The sequence below is a fragment of the Aspergillus caelatus genome (genome assembly GCF_009193585.1).
Source record: "Aspergillus caelatus strain CBS 763.97 unplaced genomic scaffold BDV27scaffold_209, whole genome shotgun sequence".
NCBI classification, from domain to species: Eukaryota; Fungi; Ascomycota; class Eurotiomycetes; order Eurotiales; family Aspergillaceae; genus Aspergillus; species Aspergillus caelatus.
The window spans coordinates 1-18,309 of NW_022475472.1; the positions used below are offsets into that span (position 1 = coordinate 1).

The 18,309-nt window shown below is 47.7% G+C and overlaps 7 protein-coding genes across 7 annotated transcripts; 5 read left to right on the forward strand and 2 right to left on the reverse strand.

Annotated features, from left to right (window-relative positions):
* Positions 1-843: 843 nt before the first annotated feature.
* BDV27DRAFT_39530 (putative C2H2 transcription factor) lies at positions 844-2,462 on the forward strand. The gene is made up of 2 exons (XM_032076521.1): positions 844-1,769; positions 1,833-2,462. Exons 1-2 carry the CDS (start codon positions 1,504-1,506, stop codon positions 2,341-2,343), a joined length of 777 nt encoding a protein of 258 aa, XP_031923584.1. The 5' UTR covers positions 844-1,503; the 3' UTR covers positions 2,344-2,462.
* Positions 2,463-3,475: 1,013 nt separating this feature from the next.
* On the forward strand, positions 3,476-5,134 carry BDV27DRAFT_134383 (dual specificity protein phosphatase family protein; the record flags this gene model as incomplete). Its single annotated transcript, XM_032068291.1, is given in 2 exon segments — positions 3,476-3,844; positions 3,856-5,134. A coding segment is annotated over 1 exon segment (698 nt), but the record flags the coding sequence as incomplete, so codon positions are not given.
* A 289-nt stretch (positions 5,135-5,423) lies between these two features.
* Positions 5,424-7,495, forward strand: BDV27DRAFT_161585 (uncharacterized protein; the record flags this gene model as incomplete). Its single annotated transcript, XM_032073243.1, has 2 exons — positions 5,424-5,897; positions 5,981-7,495. 2 exons carry the CDS (start codon positions 5,424-5,426, stop codon positions 7,493-7,495), a joined length of 1,989 nt encoding a protein of 662 aa, XP_031923586.1.
* An 807-nt stretch (positions 7,496-8,302) lies between these two features.
* On the forward strand, positions 8,303-11,108 carry BDV27DRAFT_167754 (putative SNF2 family helicase/ATPase PasG; the record flags this gene model as incomplete). The annotated part of the gene is made up of 3 exons (XM_032074577.1): positions 8,303-9,397; positions 9,458-10,196; positions 10,258-11,108. 3 exons carry the CDS (start codon positions 8,303-8,305, stop codon positions 11,106-11,108), a joined length of 2,685 nt encoding a protein of 894 aa, XP_031923587.1.
* Positions 11,109-11,200: 92 nt separating this feature from the next.
* Positions 11,201-13,169, reverse strand: BDV27DRAFT_39553 (tyrosinase family protein). The gene is made up of 5 exons (XM_032076522.1): positions 12,675-13,169; positions 12,448-12,610; positions 12,118-12,383; positions 11,742-12,015; positions 11,201-11,629 (listed from the first exon to the last, which is right to left on the reverse strand). Exons 1-5 carry the CDS (start codon positions 12,860-12,862, stop codon positions 11,357-11,359), a joined length of 1,164 nt encoding a protein of 387 aa, XP_031923588.1. The 5' UTR covers positions 12,863-13,169; the 3' UTR covers positions 11,201-11,356.
* A 1,553-nt stretch (positions 13,170-14,722) lies between these two features.
* BDV27DRAFT_39559 (uncharacterized protein) lies at positions 14,723-16,839 on the forward strand. The gene is made up of 7 exons (XM_032076523.1): positions 14,723-15,046; positions 15,121-15,352; positions 15,404-15,550; positions 15,614-15,731; positions 15,804-15,872; positions 15,955-15,981; positions 16,059-16,839. Exons 1-7 carry the CDS (start codon positions 14,816-14,818, stop codon positions 16,441-16,443), a joined length of 1,209 nt encoding a protein of 402 aa, XP_031923589.1. The 5' UTR covers positions 14,723-14,815; the 3' UTR covers positions 16,444-16,839.
* On the reverse strand, positions 16,573-18,300 carry end3 (cytoskeletal adaptor protein SagA). The gene is made up of 3 exons (XM_032076524.1): positions 17,967-18,300; positions 17,594-17,828; positions 16,573-17,511 (listed from the first exon to the last, which is right to left on the reverse strand). Exons 1-3 carry the CDS (start codon positions 18,204-18,206, stop codon positions 16,772-16,774), a joined length of 1,215 nt encoding a protein of 404 aa, XP_031923590.1. The 5' UTR covers positions 18,207-18,300; the 3' UTR covers positions 16,573-16,771.
* Positions 18,301-18,309: the final 9 nt, after the last annotated feature.

Genomic DNA, 18,309 nt, shown 5'->3' on the forward strand with positions numbered 1-18,309 from the left:
AGAAGAAAAAAAAAAAAAAAAAAGACAGAGAGAGAGAGACAGAGAGAAGAGGAACATAATTTACCTAGACAGGCAACCAGGTCAAATTGCGGTGTCCAGTGTCGGATACTTTCAGCGTCAAAAAGTGGACACTTTTTCGTTGTCAACTAACACCTGGCGGAGTCTATCTACTGTGGTATGTATGTACTAGTAGTAATGTATACAGAAAACAACATCCACATGTCGAATTAACTTTGTATTTACTCTGTACTTCTCACTCTTCCTTCACATGGACTATCGTAGTGATAGTATAGGTGAGATTTAGCCTGGGTCTGAAACATCTAACCATCTTTCTAATTGCTTTCGCCTTGGTTCGCTTTCGCCTGAGAAGCCAATCATAGTCCAGATATTAAACCAGCGGTGCGCCGACTGTCCGCCCGATGCAGGCGGTTCTCAGCAGCCCCTAGATTGGGCAAGAAGTTGTTGGCAATGTACCCATTGGGTACCTTAGGTACCGATCCATGAGGTCATGTTTGCTCGGTACACCCGACGTGGCCTGGTAGACGGTGTCAACTTAATCCGGCAGTTTACGAGTAACCTGCAGTAGGGTCTATGCCTCAAGCGGCATACGGTTGTTTAGTGGATATGGATGACAGTGGTATCTACTGCGGTTTGGTGGTTGATTGATCGGCACCTGGCGATGGCGGTGTGGCTGAGAACCTCCTTTCCCAGCCACGTGCCATGGCCCTCATTGGCAGGCAACGGTGAGGCGGCGATCCCAGGTGTGGCGGATGCCAAAACCCAGATGGAACCAAAGGCACCGTGCAATGTTCTTCAGCTCTTAACCCATTTCCCCCAACTACCTTATGATTAATGTCATTTCTCCATTCTCCGTTACTACCCAGGTTGTATTTGGTTGCCTGACATCAACCTTGTAAATGAGTCATTAGTCGAAGCCTAAAGATTTGATACCTCGTTACTACTACGCTTAGATTTGCGCAGTTGCCGCTTTCTGTGATTCAGCGCCTACAAATACACCGCGTCTCCATCGGTTACATCGGACCACGTGTGCAGGATACCCTTTGGTCGAAGTTATTTATTATCTTATTTTATGAAGCGGTCTTTGGGGGGGGGGAAAGTATATTATGATTACTTGTCTTCCTTGACCGTGTTCTCAGCATTACTACTTCTATTACCCACCTCGGCATAGCCCTTGAATCGAGTGGCGTTGCTGCCAAGACTGCTTAGTCATTAGTGGAACTGGATGCCTTGTTGTTACCTGAAAAATTCGGCACCCCCCGTTTTCCTGAGGAACCTACACCCTTCAGTGTGCCACTGAGAAGGACTCCAAGATCGACGCCTCTCTCTTTTTTCTTATTATAGCGTACTCATCTTCAACCTGAGCTCTTCACGACTGTCAACCTTTGAAATCAGATTATCATCCACGAGAGTTCCTTTCTTAGCTCGTCCTCATCTATCCTAACAACCCGCCTCATCTCAATTGACGGCGGGGTCCACTACGATATGGGAGACGGTTCTGATTATCCTAGCCCACGAAGCGAAGGTCCCGGCGGGCCTGCAACTGTCCTTGTTCCTGCTGCTCAAGAACCTCTCCCTCCAGCACCCAAAATGACTGATCAACTGTCTCCAAGTTTTATGGAAGGAACTCGTCCGCGACTGTCGGTGAGACGGGCGCGAGATCCACCCAAGAACGCTGCAGGCCAGATTTATTGCGACCATCCTGAGTGTCAGCACGCGCCTCCGACGTTCCGCCGCCCTTGCGAATGGAAGTAAGTACCTTCCCCATGCACTCCTTTGATTGCTGACGAAGCTAACCATGGCATCACCAATAGCAAGCACATGGACAAACATGACCGCCCTTACAAGTGCTTAGAACCTGGATGTGACAAGATTCAAGGATTCACGTACTCGGGTGGCCTTTTGAGACACCAGCGCGAAGTGCACAAGAAAAACATAAACGCCAAAAAGCCTTTGATGTGCCCATATGCCGACTGCAATCGCAGCACAGGTAACGGATTTACGCGTCAAGAGAACTTAAAGGAACACCTTCGACGCCGTCATATGCATACCGACAACGGACACGCGTCAGAACTATCTATTGTGCCAGTGCCTGAACTGGATGGTACCGCGGCCCTTCCAGTCACCTCGCCTGTCAAGCGGAAACGTGACTCGATCGATTCGGTCGAAATTCCTGACGAAGAAGAAAACGGCGTTGATTTGCGGAATGAAATCAAGAGACTGCGACGCGAAGCCCAAATGAAAGATCGGCGGTTGGAGGAGTTGGAAAGAATCGTTGCGGATTTGCAGCAGAGGATTCCGCAGACTGCCGTCTCGCAGGGATAGGTGGGCTCGGATTGTGGTCTCATGAGAAATATTAATCTGCAATACGTGTAGCTCTTCCACGAGTTGACATGTTTTCCTTTCTCTTTTCATTTGGCTTTGCTTTTACCCCTTTGTTATTTTTGCTTTGCATTCCACGGGCGTTTTCACATGCAGAGTGCGGGCCTTTGGGTTTGCGTTCAATGTTTACAACATCAGTGGGTGGTTTATATGGATCGATCTACATCTCAGAACGCGTGGTTTACAACAGGCAGCTCTGAAGAATCTGGCGTTTGCTCGGGGTTGATAATACGGACCCGGCGGTGTTATTATGGTTGTCTCCCTTTCTATTCCCTGAAATATACCCAGGCGTTTTCAACCCATCTCCTTTGTTAGTCTCAACAACCCCAAACTTGTCTTTGTATTCCTTTTCTCTCTTCTCCATACGACATTGTGGCATTCTGAATCGTGTCAACCAGTGCCTGTACACGGTGAAGAATGTATTGCCTTTTAGTGTATACGCATGGTATTTACAAGTACAGCTGAACAAGCTTCCCTAGTCACACTATCTGGCAGGGCTTATATTGGTCTTTCTCGTAAAAGTTCAGTTGTGCACACGCTGGTCTAGTAGGCATGGATTACTGTGTCTCGTGATTGTAATTGTCGCCCCTTTTGCTTACAGGCTCCTGATTTATTCCTTGTCACATATTTTCCTTTTACACTTACTATAGCGTGTCGGTCAGCTAAATCTGTCTTTCACATGGGAAGTAGCCCTGACCATACGATTTTCGTATCAAAATAAGGCTAGTGTATGATAGCCCTGCAATATCTGGAAGACTATTCGCCACAACGATGGTAAAAGGGCTTTAGTTCGTGGGTAAAGTCACTTATGACTCCAAATGACTCGTGATTAATAAGACTGTACGGTGTCTGACTCAACCCCTGAGTTGCCTCTGCGCTGCGCTTACTCCATAACTATTCGCAGTATTTACTAGATTTGAAGATGGATCATCTTATGGGAAGTCGTATGATAGTGTCATGTGAAGTTAATGCGTTGGGGGGGGGAACCTCCAGCTGCAGTACGGTACTTGTTATAGATCGAAAGAGGAATTGCCTTAGGTCTTGCTTAGGTTGATTATTGGTGTTTTCAACATTAGCCATGTTAGCCATGTAGTTTTATGTATATTCACAAAGCAAATTGTGTATATTGCTGAGTCAGCAGGCTTATGCTGTTGCGGCCTGGCGAGTGACTTGTCGCTGCCTGCCAAACAAAGCCATCGGATTTAGTTCACAGTAAGAATGGCGTATGCGATAACCAGGACAACAATGTCGGCTCTTTCATACCTGGTACACTGACATAATGGCTTTTCAATCTCAGATGGACATCACGTTTGATGCAAACAACTGTTGCGCTCTTTAAACCCCTCATAAGATTAGACTTGGATCTTACGCTCTAAACTTTTGGGCGTCCCTCATGAAAATTACACTCTGTACTATCTCTTATTGGCACTACGTGGATTGGCCTGTTCCTGACCGGTTCCTGACCGGTTCCTGACCGGTTCCTGACCAAATACAACTTAACTTTGAAGCATCTTATTACCCGTCCAGACTGAGGCCCAAAAGAAAAACATGGCACATTCGTCTCCTTTCACGGAGGTCCCAATGTCCCAACAAACAGATTCTCCGTATGTTCGGACCCAGCAATATACACGAGGCGCTGGCAGACTCCTCCAACAACCAGCCGTCCCAATGCAAGCCGAATGGAGTCTCCCCCAACTAGACCCCGTTACCTCTGATACTCATATCTTCCCTGAAGGAGAATTCGTCCCACAGGGGTTCTTTGAAAAAATCGGCCCAGAGTGGTTCGTTCCCGAACCAGAACAAAAGGAATGGAAGTACTACATGCGCAGAGAGGCCCAAAAGATTTTACCATTTCTCTACCTGGGTCAATATGCCTCCGTGAAAGACAGGCACTGGCTCAAGCGCCAAGGTTTCACTTTACTTTTGGCTATTCGAAACGAACGGTTTCTACACATCTGTGGCAAGAATGCAGCTGCCGAGCTGGGAATTGAAGCTGCGACTTTTGCCGTCCCGCAGATTCAGGATTTTGTATCCATTGGGCCTCATGTGATTCGAACCATCAATGAGCATATCTCATCTTCGCATACTCCAGTATCCGACGAATGGCCCTACAAGAAAGTTTTTGTATTTTGCGAGACTGGAAACGGTTATTCAGGCTTAGCACTAGTAGCGTACCTGATGGTAATGCTAAACTTGAAGCTGCACCACGCCTTAGCTGCGGTTCATATGCAGCGACTGTCAGTTGAAGCCGATGAACCATCGAGACAAATGCTAGCTTCACTGGAATCGATCGTTATTGCCAAAAGGAACGTTGAGGAGGTCAGACGAGCAGCCACAGAAGGCACAAGCTTGATGGTTCCTCCCCAGACTGTATGCAAAAAGAGGAGTTTTATACATCGAGATGAGGACGAGGCTATGGAAGACATCATGGATATGGGCGCAGATGAAGATGCAGCCTCTGATAGAAAGCCTGTGGCTCCATTCCAGGACCGTTGACAATGAATCGACTGGAACAGAATATTTGTTTTTCTTATGATGATTTGGTTTGGAATGGTATTGGTCATCATAGAATTCGTGAGGATGACGTTGATTAAACACCACTTCCTCTTTAACAATCTGCTGTTGCACCTCCTTTTTTTATTTCTTTGTACATTACAAGTTCAATGATCCTTAAGGGTACTGATCTTCAATCACCTGAGGTGACTTACAAACTACTGAACAATCAGCATTTTCTATTCTATTTAATTTTACAAAGCGCACTTGATAAATCTCAACCCGTTGTCTCCAGTCTAAGCCTAGTCCTTCCTTTATTCAGGATATTTATCCTTATTTGTCCGGTTTTCTCCAGGTTTTCACCGACTCAAATGTAGCCATGATTTTTGCTATTATTCACTATCCCTGAGGAGAGGGGCCCTTGACCCATTCACTGTCTATCGCTTCCAGCATCTCATGTATATTTCTCAGTCTGTTCGCGTCAAATCTAACCTACAATTACTTATTTATGGGACAGGAAAACAACCACCATGCGACTCCGCGATAGTATCCGCCCTCCTGAGCGCTATGAATCAGAGCATTTTTACACGTCGCTAGGTCAAAAGTCATTTCGCCAGCACAGAAATACAAACCGTCCTCCTTACATCGATTTCAACCCCGACCTGCCTCCCGCTGTCTTCCCCACTCTGGACTTCCCTCGCCCAGCGGTACCAGAGGCTGACCAAGGTGCACAGAGGAAATGGGGAGAAGAGGCCAATAATGCAGCCACTCCACAGCATGGTCGCGAGCAACCTGCCAGTCATGGCGAGACCAAGGATAACAGAGATACAAGAGTCGATCCCGAGGATATCCCTATCCATAAGGTTGAGAACTACGTTTCAAGCAACGGAGACTTGAACACGTTCTACGTCCAAAGTATGGCTACGATGGCTGCTGCAGACTCATCATCTGCGAGTAACGATTTGCACAATGAGACTGACGACAGTATCGATGCTTATGATGAGGTGAGCTGACTATACACTCGATGTACTCCACCATGGAATGATCGACAATGTGGAATATGGCTTTTCTATTAACAAAGTACTAGTCTACGCATGAGATGTCTGACCCTATGTGGAGCGATTTGTGTCCTGGAATACAAGTGGAAATCTTCGACAATCTTCTTCAGTACTACACTTGGAAGGACGCATGTCATAAGTTAAATTTGTCTAGAGAAGATCAGGAGGAAGTCGAAGAGCATATATCCGCCCGTGATAAGCAGATGGAACGGGAAGAATCTCTGATGAAGAATATGCGGAGGAAGCAATTGAGAGCGCTCTTGAAGATTGACAACAGCGCAAGACATCTCCAGGATTCACACCAGTTTGTTTTTCGCAAAATCTCTCGAGGGACCATTGGTCATCTGCGACTGAGTACTAGGCCAGACTATCTCATGTGCCATGCCAAAGAGGTCATGAATGCTAAGGAGTATTTGCGCCAACAAGGGCTAGACCCTAGGTACGCTGGGGACTGGGGTAACAGTATCAGCCCTACTCACCCCTCTGAAAACGACCAAGATCAAGACATGAACAATCTAAAGAAGCAGGTGAACTGCGCGCAATACTTGGAACTAGCCACAGATACGACAGATGATTACATGATGGACTTTGCTTTCGATGATAAAGCTCCGACTTCGATCCTGGATAAGCAGTCTTTTATCAATACAATCGGGACGGCAGCTATTGCTAGCGCGAGGGATATGGCACTATGCAGAGGTAACTTAAATGCAGCCCCAAGATGGCTGAATCTTCTTTACCAGCATTCTATACGGAACTACCAACCAGCCTTCCAGGAGAATAACCTTGTTTGCCTCAAAATCGGTACCGAGCGTGCCGCCCAGATTCACGATACTCAAACGATAGCTTGTATTCAGCCAGCGAAATTGGTAAAACGTTTTCCTCCCATTGATGCTATTTACTATGACCCCCCTTCATGGACCCCTGGAACTACTCAGAATAACGGAGCGGGGACTAATCCAACAATGCCTCCAAGACCTAGGCCAACTTTGAGCAGCGGACTACAGCCTCTACAGAGAACAATGGGTGGGAACTGGTCGTATAGCTCTTTTGAACCTCATCCAGCTACCTCTTCTAAGGGATTCCAACAAAAATTGGAAGAGGCACGACTGGAGACACAAAGGGCGAGAAGACGAGGAACGCAGCAACTTGCCGGTGGTAGAGGCTATGAACTATATTTTACCCCGAGGCAAAGCCCTGAAGGCATAAGTCGGTCACCCTCAACCACCACTGGGGGATGTATGTCACCTAATAGCTCGAACGAGCTTTACGGTGCATCGATGCCAAGTCATAGTACGGGATCTTCAAGAACAGTCACTTCTATTGGGGCTTCTCTTGATGATTCTACGGAACGGAGGACTGCTCCAGGAACTATGTGTTCGCCAAGCATCGCTTCCAATTCATATCACAGCGAAAACCTTTGGGCCCAGCCTAGTGTCACGCATACGATGGGTATTGATGCAGAACAAGAAAGACTGAGATATGAAGATGAACACTGTCCAACTGATGATGAAGTAGTTCTTTTACCTGCTGGAAATGGCTACTGATACGTCGCGATCACGGCCACATCCACATGCTAGCCTTGCAAGCAACGCTGAAATTCACGTGGCAAATTTCGCTAATACCCAGTATGAACAGTCAAATAAAAGGTCCTTGTTTCTACTTACCATTTGATTTGCTAAAGATCTTTGAAGAATTTTACACAGAATGTGTTGCATACTCCGAGTTGGTAATCCAGCGATATCATTCGAACGGATCGAGAACATGAGACGATGAGTGATGGGAATGGTAATACGATGAACTTCATGTCTTGGGCTGAATCTCCTTGTTTCTTTTCTGTTCATTTTTGTTAAATACAACCGCAGGCAAAAAAAAAAAAAAAAAAAAAAGAAGGAAAAAAATGTCACCACAGACAGCGTAAAAGAACCTAGAACAATCCATCATACTAATGCTGTAAGCAATCTTCTGCATGTTCTAGAAGCCCACTAAAATCAATCAAAAGTTGGCCCGTGCGCTGACGCGAAATCTGCGCGTCCGAACAGCAACGATTAGATTACAGGCGCGGCCAGATGGCAAAATGCGCCAGTTAGCAACGCCGTCCACAATTTCATAAGCGCAGATCTTGGTCGCGCATCTTTCAGTTTTCTTCATTTTATATATACTAATTCCAGCTGATACTCTTTTTTTGGCCCTTTTCTGATTTGGTGCCTGATTTATCTGATTCGCGCTTGCGCTAGAAAGGCAAAATCGACCACGAGAACAACCGCGTCCATACACCGTACGTACATGCTATGAAAAGTGTTTGGAATTTGACTGTTGGAAGATTCTGGGATCAGAAACAGGGAAACGCAGATATGTCAAACTCCGATACACCTGTTGAGTCGGAGGGCATGCGGCAAGACTCAACACAGCAGTCTTCGCCAGTGACGAACGCCGGTGAGATGGTTCCCGAGAAGATGGATGTGGAGGAGGAAAATACGGAGGAGATGGATGCCCAGGCTAAGGCGCTGATGCATTTGTTGAGTACTAGTGAAGTATGTGTTTTCATCTTTGCGCATTTGGTGTGGAAGAACATGTTGCTGATCGTGTCTTTGCGCGTCGAACAGGTTTTTGTGGCGATCATGGCGGATAAGATGAAAAAGCAGCAGGAGGAGGCGAAACTCGAAGCGGCTAAACAGCGAGAGCAGAAGAGTGCGGAGGCGATGTCAAAAAAGAAGCCCACCGCCGAGCCGGTTGGGAAACGGGCGACGCGCACGAGTGCGAGGCAGAGTGTGACGAAAGAACCTGTTGCTGAGGAGGAAGTGAAGACGGAGGAACAGGGTGCTGCGAAGTCGAAACGCGGTCGGGGCAGGAAAGCTGCTGCTCCTGCGGCTGCGAAGTCGAATACCATCTCCAGTTACTTTAAGAAGGCGGATGTGCAGGTTCCCGAGGATAATCCCACTGTTCAGGAGGCGCTGGAACATGCTGCGGATGAGTATGAGGCCAATCCTTCTGTTCTGGGTGGACAGGATCTGGTCGCTACCCAGCAGCCGGAATTGATCACTGGGGGTCAGATGAAGAAGTATCAGCTGGAGGGATTGGAGTGGTTGAAGTCGCTTTGGATGAATGGTTTGTGTGGCATTTTGGCAGACGAGATGGGTCTTGGGAAGACTGTGCAGGCGATTTCCTTGCTTGCCTTCTTCAAGGAGAAGAAGATTTCCGGGCCGTTTTTGATTGCGGCGCCGCTTAGTACTGTGAGTAATTGGGTGGATGAGTTCGCTCGATGGACGCCTAGCATCAAGACGGTCTTGTATCATGGAAGCAAGGATGAACGGGCGGAGATTCGACGCAAGATGATGAACATGAAGAATCAGCGGGACATGGACTTCCCGGTGGTTTGTACTTCCTATGAGATATGTATGAATGATCGGAAGTTCCTTGGGCAATACCAGTGGCGATATATCATTGTGGTATGTGTTGCGATTTCTTCATCTCCGGTTTTCAAAGTGCCGTTGCTAATGATTGTGCAGGACGAAGGACACCGCTTGAAGAATATGAACTGTCGACTGATTAAGGAACTTCTCACCTATAACTCCGCAAACCGACTCCTTATCACTGGCACGCCGCTGCAGAATAACATAACCGAGCTCTGGTCGCTGTTGCATTTCCTGCTGCCCGAAATCTTTAACGACCTTGACAGCTTCCAAAGCTGGTTTGACTTCTCGTCAATGTTGGACAGTAGCGACAAGACGAATGTCATCGAGCGCCGAAAGCGTACTCTAGTGTCCACAATGCACTCTATTCTGAAGCCGTTTTTGTTAAGACGTGTCAAGACTGACGTCGAGATGTCGCTTCCTAAGAAAAGAGAATACATTCTCTACGCACCTCTGACAGCCGAGCAAAAAGATCTCTACCGTGAGATTCTGAACGGCACAGGCCGTCAATACCTCGAAATCAGGGCAAGAGAAAGATTGATGGCCAAGAACGAGCGCCTAACACGTTCCGGGAGTCTGAAACGCAGAGTTGACAGCAGCGGTGACACAACACCGAACAAGAGCCTAAAGTCCAGTCGTTCTTCTACTCCAGCCAGCACGACCAGTTCCACACGGAGGCGAAAGGGGCCTCAAAGCTACAAGGAGATAAGCGACCGCGAATTTAACTCCAAGCTGCGCAAGCTCGAGCAAGGTATAGAAGACGATCTGGACATCGAAGGCCCAAGCGAGACAGAACAGGAGGAGATCGAAAGAGCAAAGACTTTCAAACTTGCCAGTATGTCATACTCTGCCATGATACGTACCCATTGTGATCTTGACGCTAACGTTACCAACAGAGCAAGAAGTAGCCCAAAAGAAAATGCAGAACCCGGTCATGCAAGCGCGACTAGCTTGTAATTCTCCGCATAACTTCTACTGGCCGTGGAATGGGGAGCCGGTCGACGAATCCCTAATAACAGCGTCAGGGAAGATGCTGCTGTTGGACCGGCTTGTCACGCGTCTTCTAGCCAATGGGCACAAGATCCTCATCTTTTCTCAATTCAAATCACAGCTGGACATCCTCCAGGACTGGGCTACTCAACTCCGCTCCTGGAATTGCTGTCGCATCGACGGCGCAATCAGCCAGACAGACCGGCGAGACCAAATCAAAGCCTTCAATACAGACCCCGACTACAAGATCTTCCTCTTGAGTACACGGGCAGGCGGACAGGGCATCAATCTCATGGCAGCCGACACTGTCATCCTCTTCGATTCCGACTGGAATCCACAGCAGGACCTCCAGGCTCAGGACCGTGCCCACCGCATCGGTCAGACACGACCAGTGATCGTTTACCGTCTAGCAACAAAGGGCACCGTTGAGCAAACGTTGCTCGAGAAAGCCGATTCGAAACGTCGTCTAGAGAGACTCGTCATCCAAAAAGGCAAGTTCAAGAGTCTTCTAGATCCCACGTCCCAGGATGACGTCGAGGATCTGAGAAAGGCTCTTGGAGAGGACGAGTTCGAGCGTTTCGAGGCCGGTACGGATCCGAGTCGTCTGCTGTCGGATAAGGATCTGGAAATCTTGACGGATCGCAGCGAGGAGGCTTATACTCGTGCTGAGAAGGGCCTGGACCACAGTGGACGGGCGTTCTTGGCTGTCGAGACGAAGAAAGATGGGCTTATGGCGCAGATTACTGGGAAGGGTTAATTTGTAATCATAGTAGTGATTGTAATAATAGAATGTTTCTCTTTCACTTTTCATGCTTGCGATGGAAATTGATATTTGATGAATTGATACAGGTAACATAGCAAATTGCACTTATCTATATAAAAAGTTCATTCTAAGTAAATACTACCAACTTCCTTGATAGTAACCGGGCAGTACGAACGACCCCAATAGTATTATATACAACACATCTTATTAACTTCCAACGAAGAATAAACACCGCCGTGACATCACAGATAAATATAACAGAAAGGCCCCCCAGTACCACCAGTAGTATCCAACAACTCCCTAATAGTCTTCGGAGGAGCCAAAGCAGCACTCATATCTACAACATCATCCAAAGTAGCATTCGGCGGTGACTCAACAATACCAGGAAGCACAGTCGGACCATTCACAACATAAGTGCGCTTCACAGGGTCCAGATTCTGCCAGGTCCAGAATGCCCGGTCAATCGCCGCATGGTGAAGAAAGAAAGCCGGGTCACCGGGGGAAGCAAAAAAGTCCTATAGCGGCAAAGTCATGTCAGCAATCGAGAATATATCATAGAAAGTCCGATGACGGTCTCGAACGCGGAGAGAGAGAGAGAGAGAGAGAGAGAGTAGCATTCAAACGTACACCACCAGGATCACCACCTATGGTATAGTGTCCACCGCTATGCAAACCGAGGAACCCGCGCGGAAAGTCGCCCTGCATTGTGGTCTCGTAGTCCCAAATATCTGTTTCGTTGACGATCAAGTCCACGACTTGCTTGGTTGTAGTCCATTGGGCGGCCTGCTTGGAGATGTCTCTACGGAGACACCGGGGGTTGTAGTTCAGGCCAGTACCGTTTTGGGCGACGAGACCTGGGATCTTGAGACTTGGGAGGAGGGGGCCGAGGTTCACGGTGAAGCTTTTTCGGGAGAAGAAAGAAACAAGTGTGTTAGCTGTGGAGTTGTAGGATTTTTTTTTTTTTTATTTATTTAATTAGGGTTGGTGGAAGCAAATAGCTTACTTCTTGAATGGACCAGATTTGACGCAGCCGCCTCCGTTTGAAGGCTGAAGGAAGATTCCGGGCGCAGCTTCGGTGGCATTGTGGGGGACGAATGCGCCGTCTCCTGACATGCTGTATTCGGAGCCATCGAAAATGGGCGAGTTGACTGGGTCGTCGGCATACTTGTTCCAGGCCCAGTAGGGCTGAGTGCCGGTGTAGCCGCACTCGTTTCGGAGGGCTTGCTCGTAGGCCCAGGTGAAATAGCGGTGCCAGGTTAAGAAGTTGCCCTAATAGGGGGGGTCAGTGGGGGTATTCGCTCAGGGGTCTTCAGTGCGCGAGCTGGAGTCCTACCGTTGAATGGATGAACATCGTCTGGTTGATGTGCACAGCTACGAAATCATCGTAGCGGGAGCGAGCCCCGGGAGCGAAGGAGGGGTCGGACTTTGAAGGCTTCGAAGATAGACAGAGAACGGCGTCAATGTACTCCCGGCGTTCCTTCTTGGACAGAGCTCCCCTATAAACGGTACGGTTCAGTTATATATTGTCATTTGCGCATTGGAGAAGTCCAAGGTCCATACCATTCTCTGCGAGCTGACGCGGTGTAGGGGGTACAAGTTCTGCTGGCTTCTGGATTTGTGTAGTGATATCGGATTTGGTTTCCCAGGGCCTTTCCAGCGAGTACATCCCATTGATCCATGGAAGTGGGAGATGCTGTTGCTGGCGATAGGGCAGCAAGAGCTGCGACGATTGGGATCCAACTGCGCATGTTTATGTTCGCCTCTTCTGAGGATGAGCACCGCAATGGGAAGAGAGTAATGGAAGAAGAAGTTTGAGACTGGAAGGAACCGGTCAAGAGGTTTTTTTTTTTTTATTACATCCTGACTAGCTCTGTGTGAACTCTGGACGGAGTAGATAGCTTGACTCTAGATTGCCGGTTAGGACAGCCGGATATGCGACCGCCAATTGAGGCCCCAAAAAGTCATACGACTAGGGCTAGGAGGGTATAGCACTTAGACATTTACTATTTGTCGCTTGGAGGCCGGGCGTGGACAGTGAAAGCACTGACAGAGACATCGCTTTAGTGGGACGCGAGAGTCGGAATGCGGAAATTAGTAGAAATAGGACTAATTAATAAAAAGAGCCGGGGCCAGACTGCTCATGGAGATACTATTTAAGTACACAATATCTTATACCGAGAAGCATATCATATCTTTGACCGTGTCCTGGCAACGGTAGAGAACCACTACTGCATTTAGAAGAGACTCCACAGTATATGTGACATCTTAATTGTCTCTACATAGTAGATCCCAAAAAGAGGAAAAGAGGGAAAAGCAAAGAAGTCTTCGGGGACAGATTCGAACACATTGAGGTTCCAGTAGCGGCAGAGACCCAGTTGACAGCTGGCTAGTGCGAACAGGGATCTCTGGAGCTTCATTTCGAATGTATTTAGCCGTCCATATCTGCGGCTAGTGTGGGTTGGATGTCTCAAAGGATCCTCCGATGCCAAGGCACTTTCCTCGTTTCAAAGATTCGCTAGTAAATTAGTTAGTTCAATCGGTTTAGTCAAGGCTGTCAAAGGTAAAAGCGAAGTTCCTTTGCCGCATGGCACTACGGTGCGTGTTCGTGTTTGGATCGTACTTGAGGCTTTTGGTTGTCTGTGGGAAGGATTCTATGAAACCGTGCTTGAGCTTCGGTGCTATGCTATACTAATAAATTTTCAAGGCACACGCTTTCGTGCTATATTTCCCGAATACTCTAAGTAAGCCACTGTAAAGCAATTTATATTGGGGCTTACAGGACTTCGTATAGCCCGCATTAGCGGGGGCCTAAATGTAGATTAAGCCACTAGAACTTGGTTAAAACTTAAGCCCCCAACGGTTCAACGGACTAATTGCTCCGTTCCTATACTTCGTACTTTATATTAAGATATATTAAGACTTGCCTTATTACCCGCTCAATACTACCCTATCGGCTCACCTTCGGAGCACTTCCCTGCAGGCACTAGTCAATGAACCGATTGCAGTATTAACTGCTCAATCGCGACACCGTGCGCCTTCTGCCCGAAACTTTACCCATACCACGAGGAAGCACAACACTGACAATTTTTGTTATGGAAAGAGGAGGATAGTAATTAAAGTAGAAAAGGATGAGACGGAAATGAATCCAAGAATTGAGTTATAAGAGTTTAATTCTCTGTTAATATCGTGTTGTAATAGAATGGCCAGAGTCTCGGAGCCTATAGTGGAAGGGTTAGGGCTTGCTTTCATAAACCTCTCCGCCGGGAAGGTACACGCAATTACATTATTCGATTCGCTTTCTACTCGTGGACTATATAGAATCCCTGCTCGTTACCCTTGCTAGCTTCAGTTTCATATTTAATAAGTAGCGGCGCAGACAACTTGCATCTGGTAGGCACCGGTTAGATTCCTCCAGTGGCTGGACATACCCGTTTCGACAAGGCATAAGAGCTTTCATTAAGTTCTTACAAGCCGATGAAATACCGATCCTTAGGAATAATTCAACTGGGTTCATCCATATGATCAAAATAAACTTACACTCCTTGTATCTCCGAATGTGTCCTGTATTTGTTGGAAGACGCTAGTGCTTCCCTAGAGGAATAGCCCTATACAGGCTTAACTTAGAATACAGAGACTCAGCTCTCTACGAGTAACTCAGTTTATGGCGGTCATGGAGATTCCTCTCTGTCTCCATCGAGATCATGATCGATATCATGCATTCTAGCGGGGCTCTACTACCGAGACAAGCAGCAGCAGCAGCAGCAGCAGCAGCATCGGTAGATCACCCCAACGACAGTCGAGCTCCACACATCCTCGCCATTATCGGATCCCTGACAGGTCTATCGGGCTTACTGGTCGCGTTACGCTGCTACGTGCGCCTCTTTGTCCTCCGCAAGTTTCTCCCAGATGATGGAGTGATCGTTGTATCCTTGGTAAGTAATACAACCCACCAGGTACTCTCAACTAACTTCTACACAACAACTTTTCTGACTAAATAGGGGTATAGTTATGCGCCTTCGGGGTCCTAGCTTGCTTCGTTGGTGAGTCACACCATGGAGTCGGCCTCTATTCCGACGATATAAAGCCGGGAGATTTCCAGATCCTCAGCGAGTACATGTTCTACCACGCCATTGTCATAGTGCTTGGTATAAGCCTGGTCAAGGTTTCGTTGGCGCTCTTCTTGCTCCGGTTTGCTTCGCCCAATAAAAGCCTGAAACGGTTCATTATCGGGGCGCTTGGTGAGTTGGGTATCTGTAGGCATACTCAATACATTACTGACAATGAACAAGTGTTTCTTATTATCTTTACCATTGCGTGTATCTTGACGTTGATCTTCCAGTGTCTTCCAGTCCGGGCGGCTTGGGATTTCTCATTAAGACAGAATGCCATGTGTTACTCGATGAAGACTTATCTGTCAATTGGAGAATTCAATAGTGGTATGTCCTACCCTGTCACACATACCCTGTGAACGGGGAGGAACTCATAATACTTGACTTTAGCAATCAACATCGCGACGGACTTTGTATTCGCGACACTACCCGCATTCATGTTCTACAAGGTTCAAGTAAACAAACGGACCAGGGTCTCGTTGATGGGTATCCTCAGCCTTGGTTACTTGTATGTGGTTCTCTTCTTCATGAACCTTAGCCTATCTATCTATACCTTCCAGCTAACCAAAGCGTCTCACAGCGCCTGCGCAGCCGGAATTGTGAAGACCGTTCTCCAGAGCCAAATCTTCGACGAGCCAGATCCATATCGGTACGCTTCTACCCTATATCCCTGGAAGCGGGAGTAGCTGGAAGACAGCTAATTTTCTGATTCTGACTTTTCAAAAATCCAGTGAATGCCAATACCTCATTTGGAATTGGTATGTCTGTTCCTATCCAACCCGCATATCTCACCTAACGGGTCCTCCATTATCCACCAAAAGCTGACTACTCATAGCATCGAACTAAATGTCGGTATCATTGCCGCGTCGTTCCCGACTATCAAGCCCCTCGTGAAATCTGTCATCGGGACGACGCTGAGTTTCACTAGTGGTGTGCGCAGCGGGAAACGCAACGGACAAGGATATCATGGGCGGTCGAGTTATATTATGCATTCGCTTCAGCAGAACCGGACCGTGAACGAAGACCAGAAGTATAGTGTTCAGATCGGGACCCTTGATGGATCTGATAGGGGGAGTGAAGAGAACTTGACTCAGCGACCTCGTCGTGGGTCTCTGTCGAGGATAATACAGACTACGGAGGTGATTGTGCATAGTGAGGAAAGTGCTGATCTTGGGGTTATGAGGATTGGACCGGCGAGGACTGTTGATGATCGTGTATGACCTTTATTTGTTCGTCTATTATGCTGGCTTTCGTTGGTGGAAAAAAAAAGTATGCTGTTTAGTAGCATCAGGACGGGTTATATACTGTACAGTTAATGGGCTTGCCTGGTATGTAATGTGACAGGGACTGGTCGATCCTCGAATTAATCAAATCATCAAAAAGCAAAGAACACATCATTAAGCGCCTGGGCTCCTCGCCAAAATGGCTGTACATCAAAGAAAAGGATCACGGAAGACCTCTCACGGGTAAATCAAGCAGTACCAGGGAATTGGAAGTACTCAAAAATATATTTCAGAAGGGAAAACAGGACAGGTTGGAACAAGACTACTACCGTGACACCTTCTCTTCTTCGATCTGTCTTCGTAGGTCGGCGAGTACCTCATTCCGGTTGGCAAGGTGGCTTCTAAGACCATCTACCTGCTCGCCGACGGCTTTCACATCCTCCCTGAGCCGCTCTAGGTTTTGGCCTTCCTTGGACCTTCCAGTACCTTCCCTCAGTTCACGAAGCTCACGTTCCTTGTACTCCAGAAGCTGAAGCGCTTCCTTTTTGATTAAACCCCAGCTGGTCCTGCCATCGTTCTTGGGTTTATCTCCATGCCCTTCGGAGGCTTGTTGTGCAGAATTCAACTTGGTCTCCAACTCCGCCAGCTCGCGCCTTAGACGAACCTTCTCCCATTCCTCATCCTGAATTGTGTCGCTGAAGTTTGTTCCTTTGGGAGTATAGGACGATTTTCCTCCGGCACCCAACCGACTCAAGTACGTATCTCCAAACTTAGACTTTCGACCAGTTGATGTCTCCGTGTCTCCGTCTGCACCCCATTTCTGTGCCGGACGAGCATTATCGACCTGATAATCAATCTTATTGTTTTCAAACGAGGCGCGGAGGGAAGCAGGGACAGTGCGGGGGATGCGGAAGCCCTCGTGTCGGTAGTTCAGGATATGCAGGAACGCAAGAGTGGCGTCCTTATTAATTGTGTGGGATGCGGAGGGGTTGACCAAATTCCACGCAGAGCGGACATCGGTGTCGGGGACATCAAGCGAATCGTAGAGTGGTTGTAATGATTCAACTGTACGGGAACATCTACGATTAGTTCGAAACGCGAGTGGTTAAGGGATACGGCCCCGCTTCAACGGGGAGCGCTGACGTACATGCGATTTCACCACGTTGGTTCCTGTTGGCATTGTATATCTCTTCATATTTGGACTTGTCGGCGGGTTTCATGTACCATTCAAATCCATCTTTCAGTCCAGGAGTATCATCTTCGTCTTCTATCCGTTCGAACTGTTCCGGTTGAGTGCTCAATGCCCGGGTTGCATGGACTAAATGAGACTTGGATTCAGGGACGAGCCAATCGGGTAAAACTGCTGGGACAGTTTGTAATTCCTAGTTTAAACTGAACTTTAGCAGTAGCACTTAAAAACGCCATGGATTGTGACAAAAGCACCGAGCACTCCCAAGGAGGACAGTATCGGGCAGGTAGAGGCGCACGGAAAGCATGGAGTAATAGGGGAGGTAACATACACCGTTGACCAGGTCGAACACTAATCGCATTGCGACACAAAACTCCTCAAAATCCAGTTCCCCATCGCCATCCACGTCGGCTAAATCCCAGACCTTTTCCAGTTGTTCATCGCGAAGCCGACTGTTCCTGAGCACTGAGGCGGCCTGAGAGTTGTTCAGACGGGGTTGACCATTTGCTAATGAAGAGAAGATCTCCCAGTATCTTTCTATTTCCCATTGCTCAATTTTTTTATTTGACATGATGTGAGCGACTCGGCAGACCAGTAGGGACAATGTTGTTATTGAAACCGAGTAATGAGAAGCGACTATAAAGGATGTTTGGCTGGAGATGCTCACGGGTTAT

What these genes read in the sequence shown, in the direction of transcription:
- BDV27DRAFT_39530 (XM_032076521.1), top strand. Translation starts at nt 1,504, where the DNA reads ATGGGAGACGGTTCTGATTATCCTAGCCCACGAAGCGAAGGTCCCGGC. An exon ending in CGCCGCCCTTGCGAATGGAA is followed by an intron (nt 1,770 to 1,832) that starts GTAAGTACCTTC and finishes CATCACCAATAG; the next exon opens with CAAGCACATGGACAAACATG.
- BDV27DRAFT_39553 (XM_032076522.1), bottom strand. Translation starts at nt 12,862, where the DNA reads ATGCGCAGTTGGATCCCAATCGTCGCAGCTCTTGCTGCCCTATCGCCA. An exon ending in CGATGTTCATCCATTCAACG is followed by an intron (nt 12,384 to 12,447) that starts GTAGGACTCCAG and finishes CCCCCCTATTAG; the next exon opens with GGCAACTTCTTAACCTGGCA. An exon ending in AAATCTGGTCCATTCAAGAA is followed by an intron (nt 12,016 to 12,117) that starts GTAAGCTATTTG and finishes CTCCCGAAAAAG; the next exon opens with CTTCACCGTGAACCTCGGCC.
- BDV27DRAFT_39559 (XM_032076523.1), top strand. Translation starts at nt 14,816, where the DNA reads ATGATCGATATCATGCATTCTAGCGGGGCTCTACTACCGAGACAAGCA. An exon ending in GACGAGCCAGATCCATATCG is followed by an intron (nt 15,873 to 15,954) that starts GTACGCTTCTAC and finishes TCAAAAATCCAG; the next exon opens with TGAATGCCAATACCTCATTT. An exon ending in CAATACCTCATTTGGAATTG is followed by an intron (nt 15,982 to 16,058) that starts GTATGTCTGTTC and finishes GACTACTCATAG; the next exon opens with CATCGAACTAAATGTCGGTA.
- end3 (XM_032076524.1), bottom strand. Translation starts at nt 18,206, where the DNA reads ATGTCAAATAAAAAAATTGAGCAATGGGAAATAGAAAGATACTGGGAG. An exon ending in TGTTCGACCTGGTCAACGGT is followed by an intron (nt 17,829 to 17,966) that starts GTATGTTACCTC and finishes AGTTTAAACTAG; the next exon opens with GAATTACAAACTGTCCCAGC. An exon ending in CCAACGTGGTGAAATCGCAT is followed by an intron (nt 17,512 to 17,593) that starts GTACGTCAGCGC and finishes GTTCCCGTACAG; the next exon opens with TTGAATCATTACAACCACTC.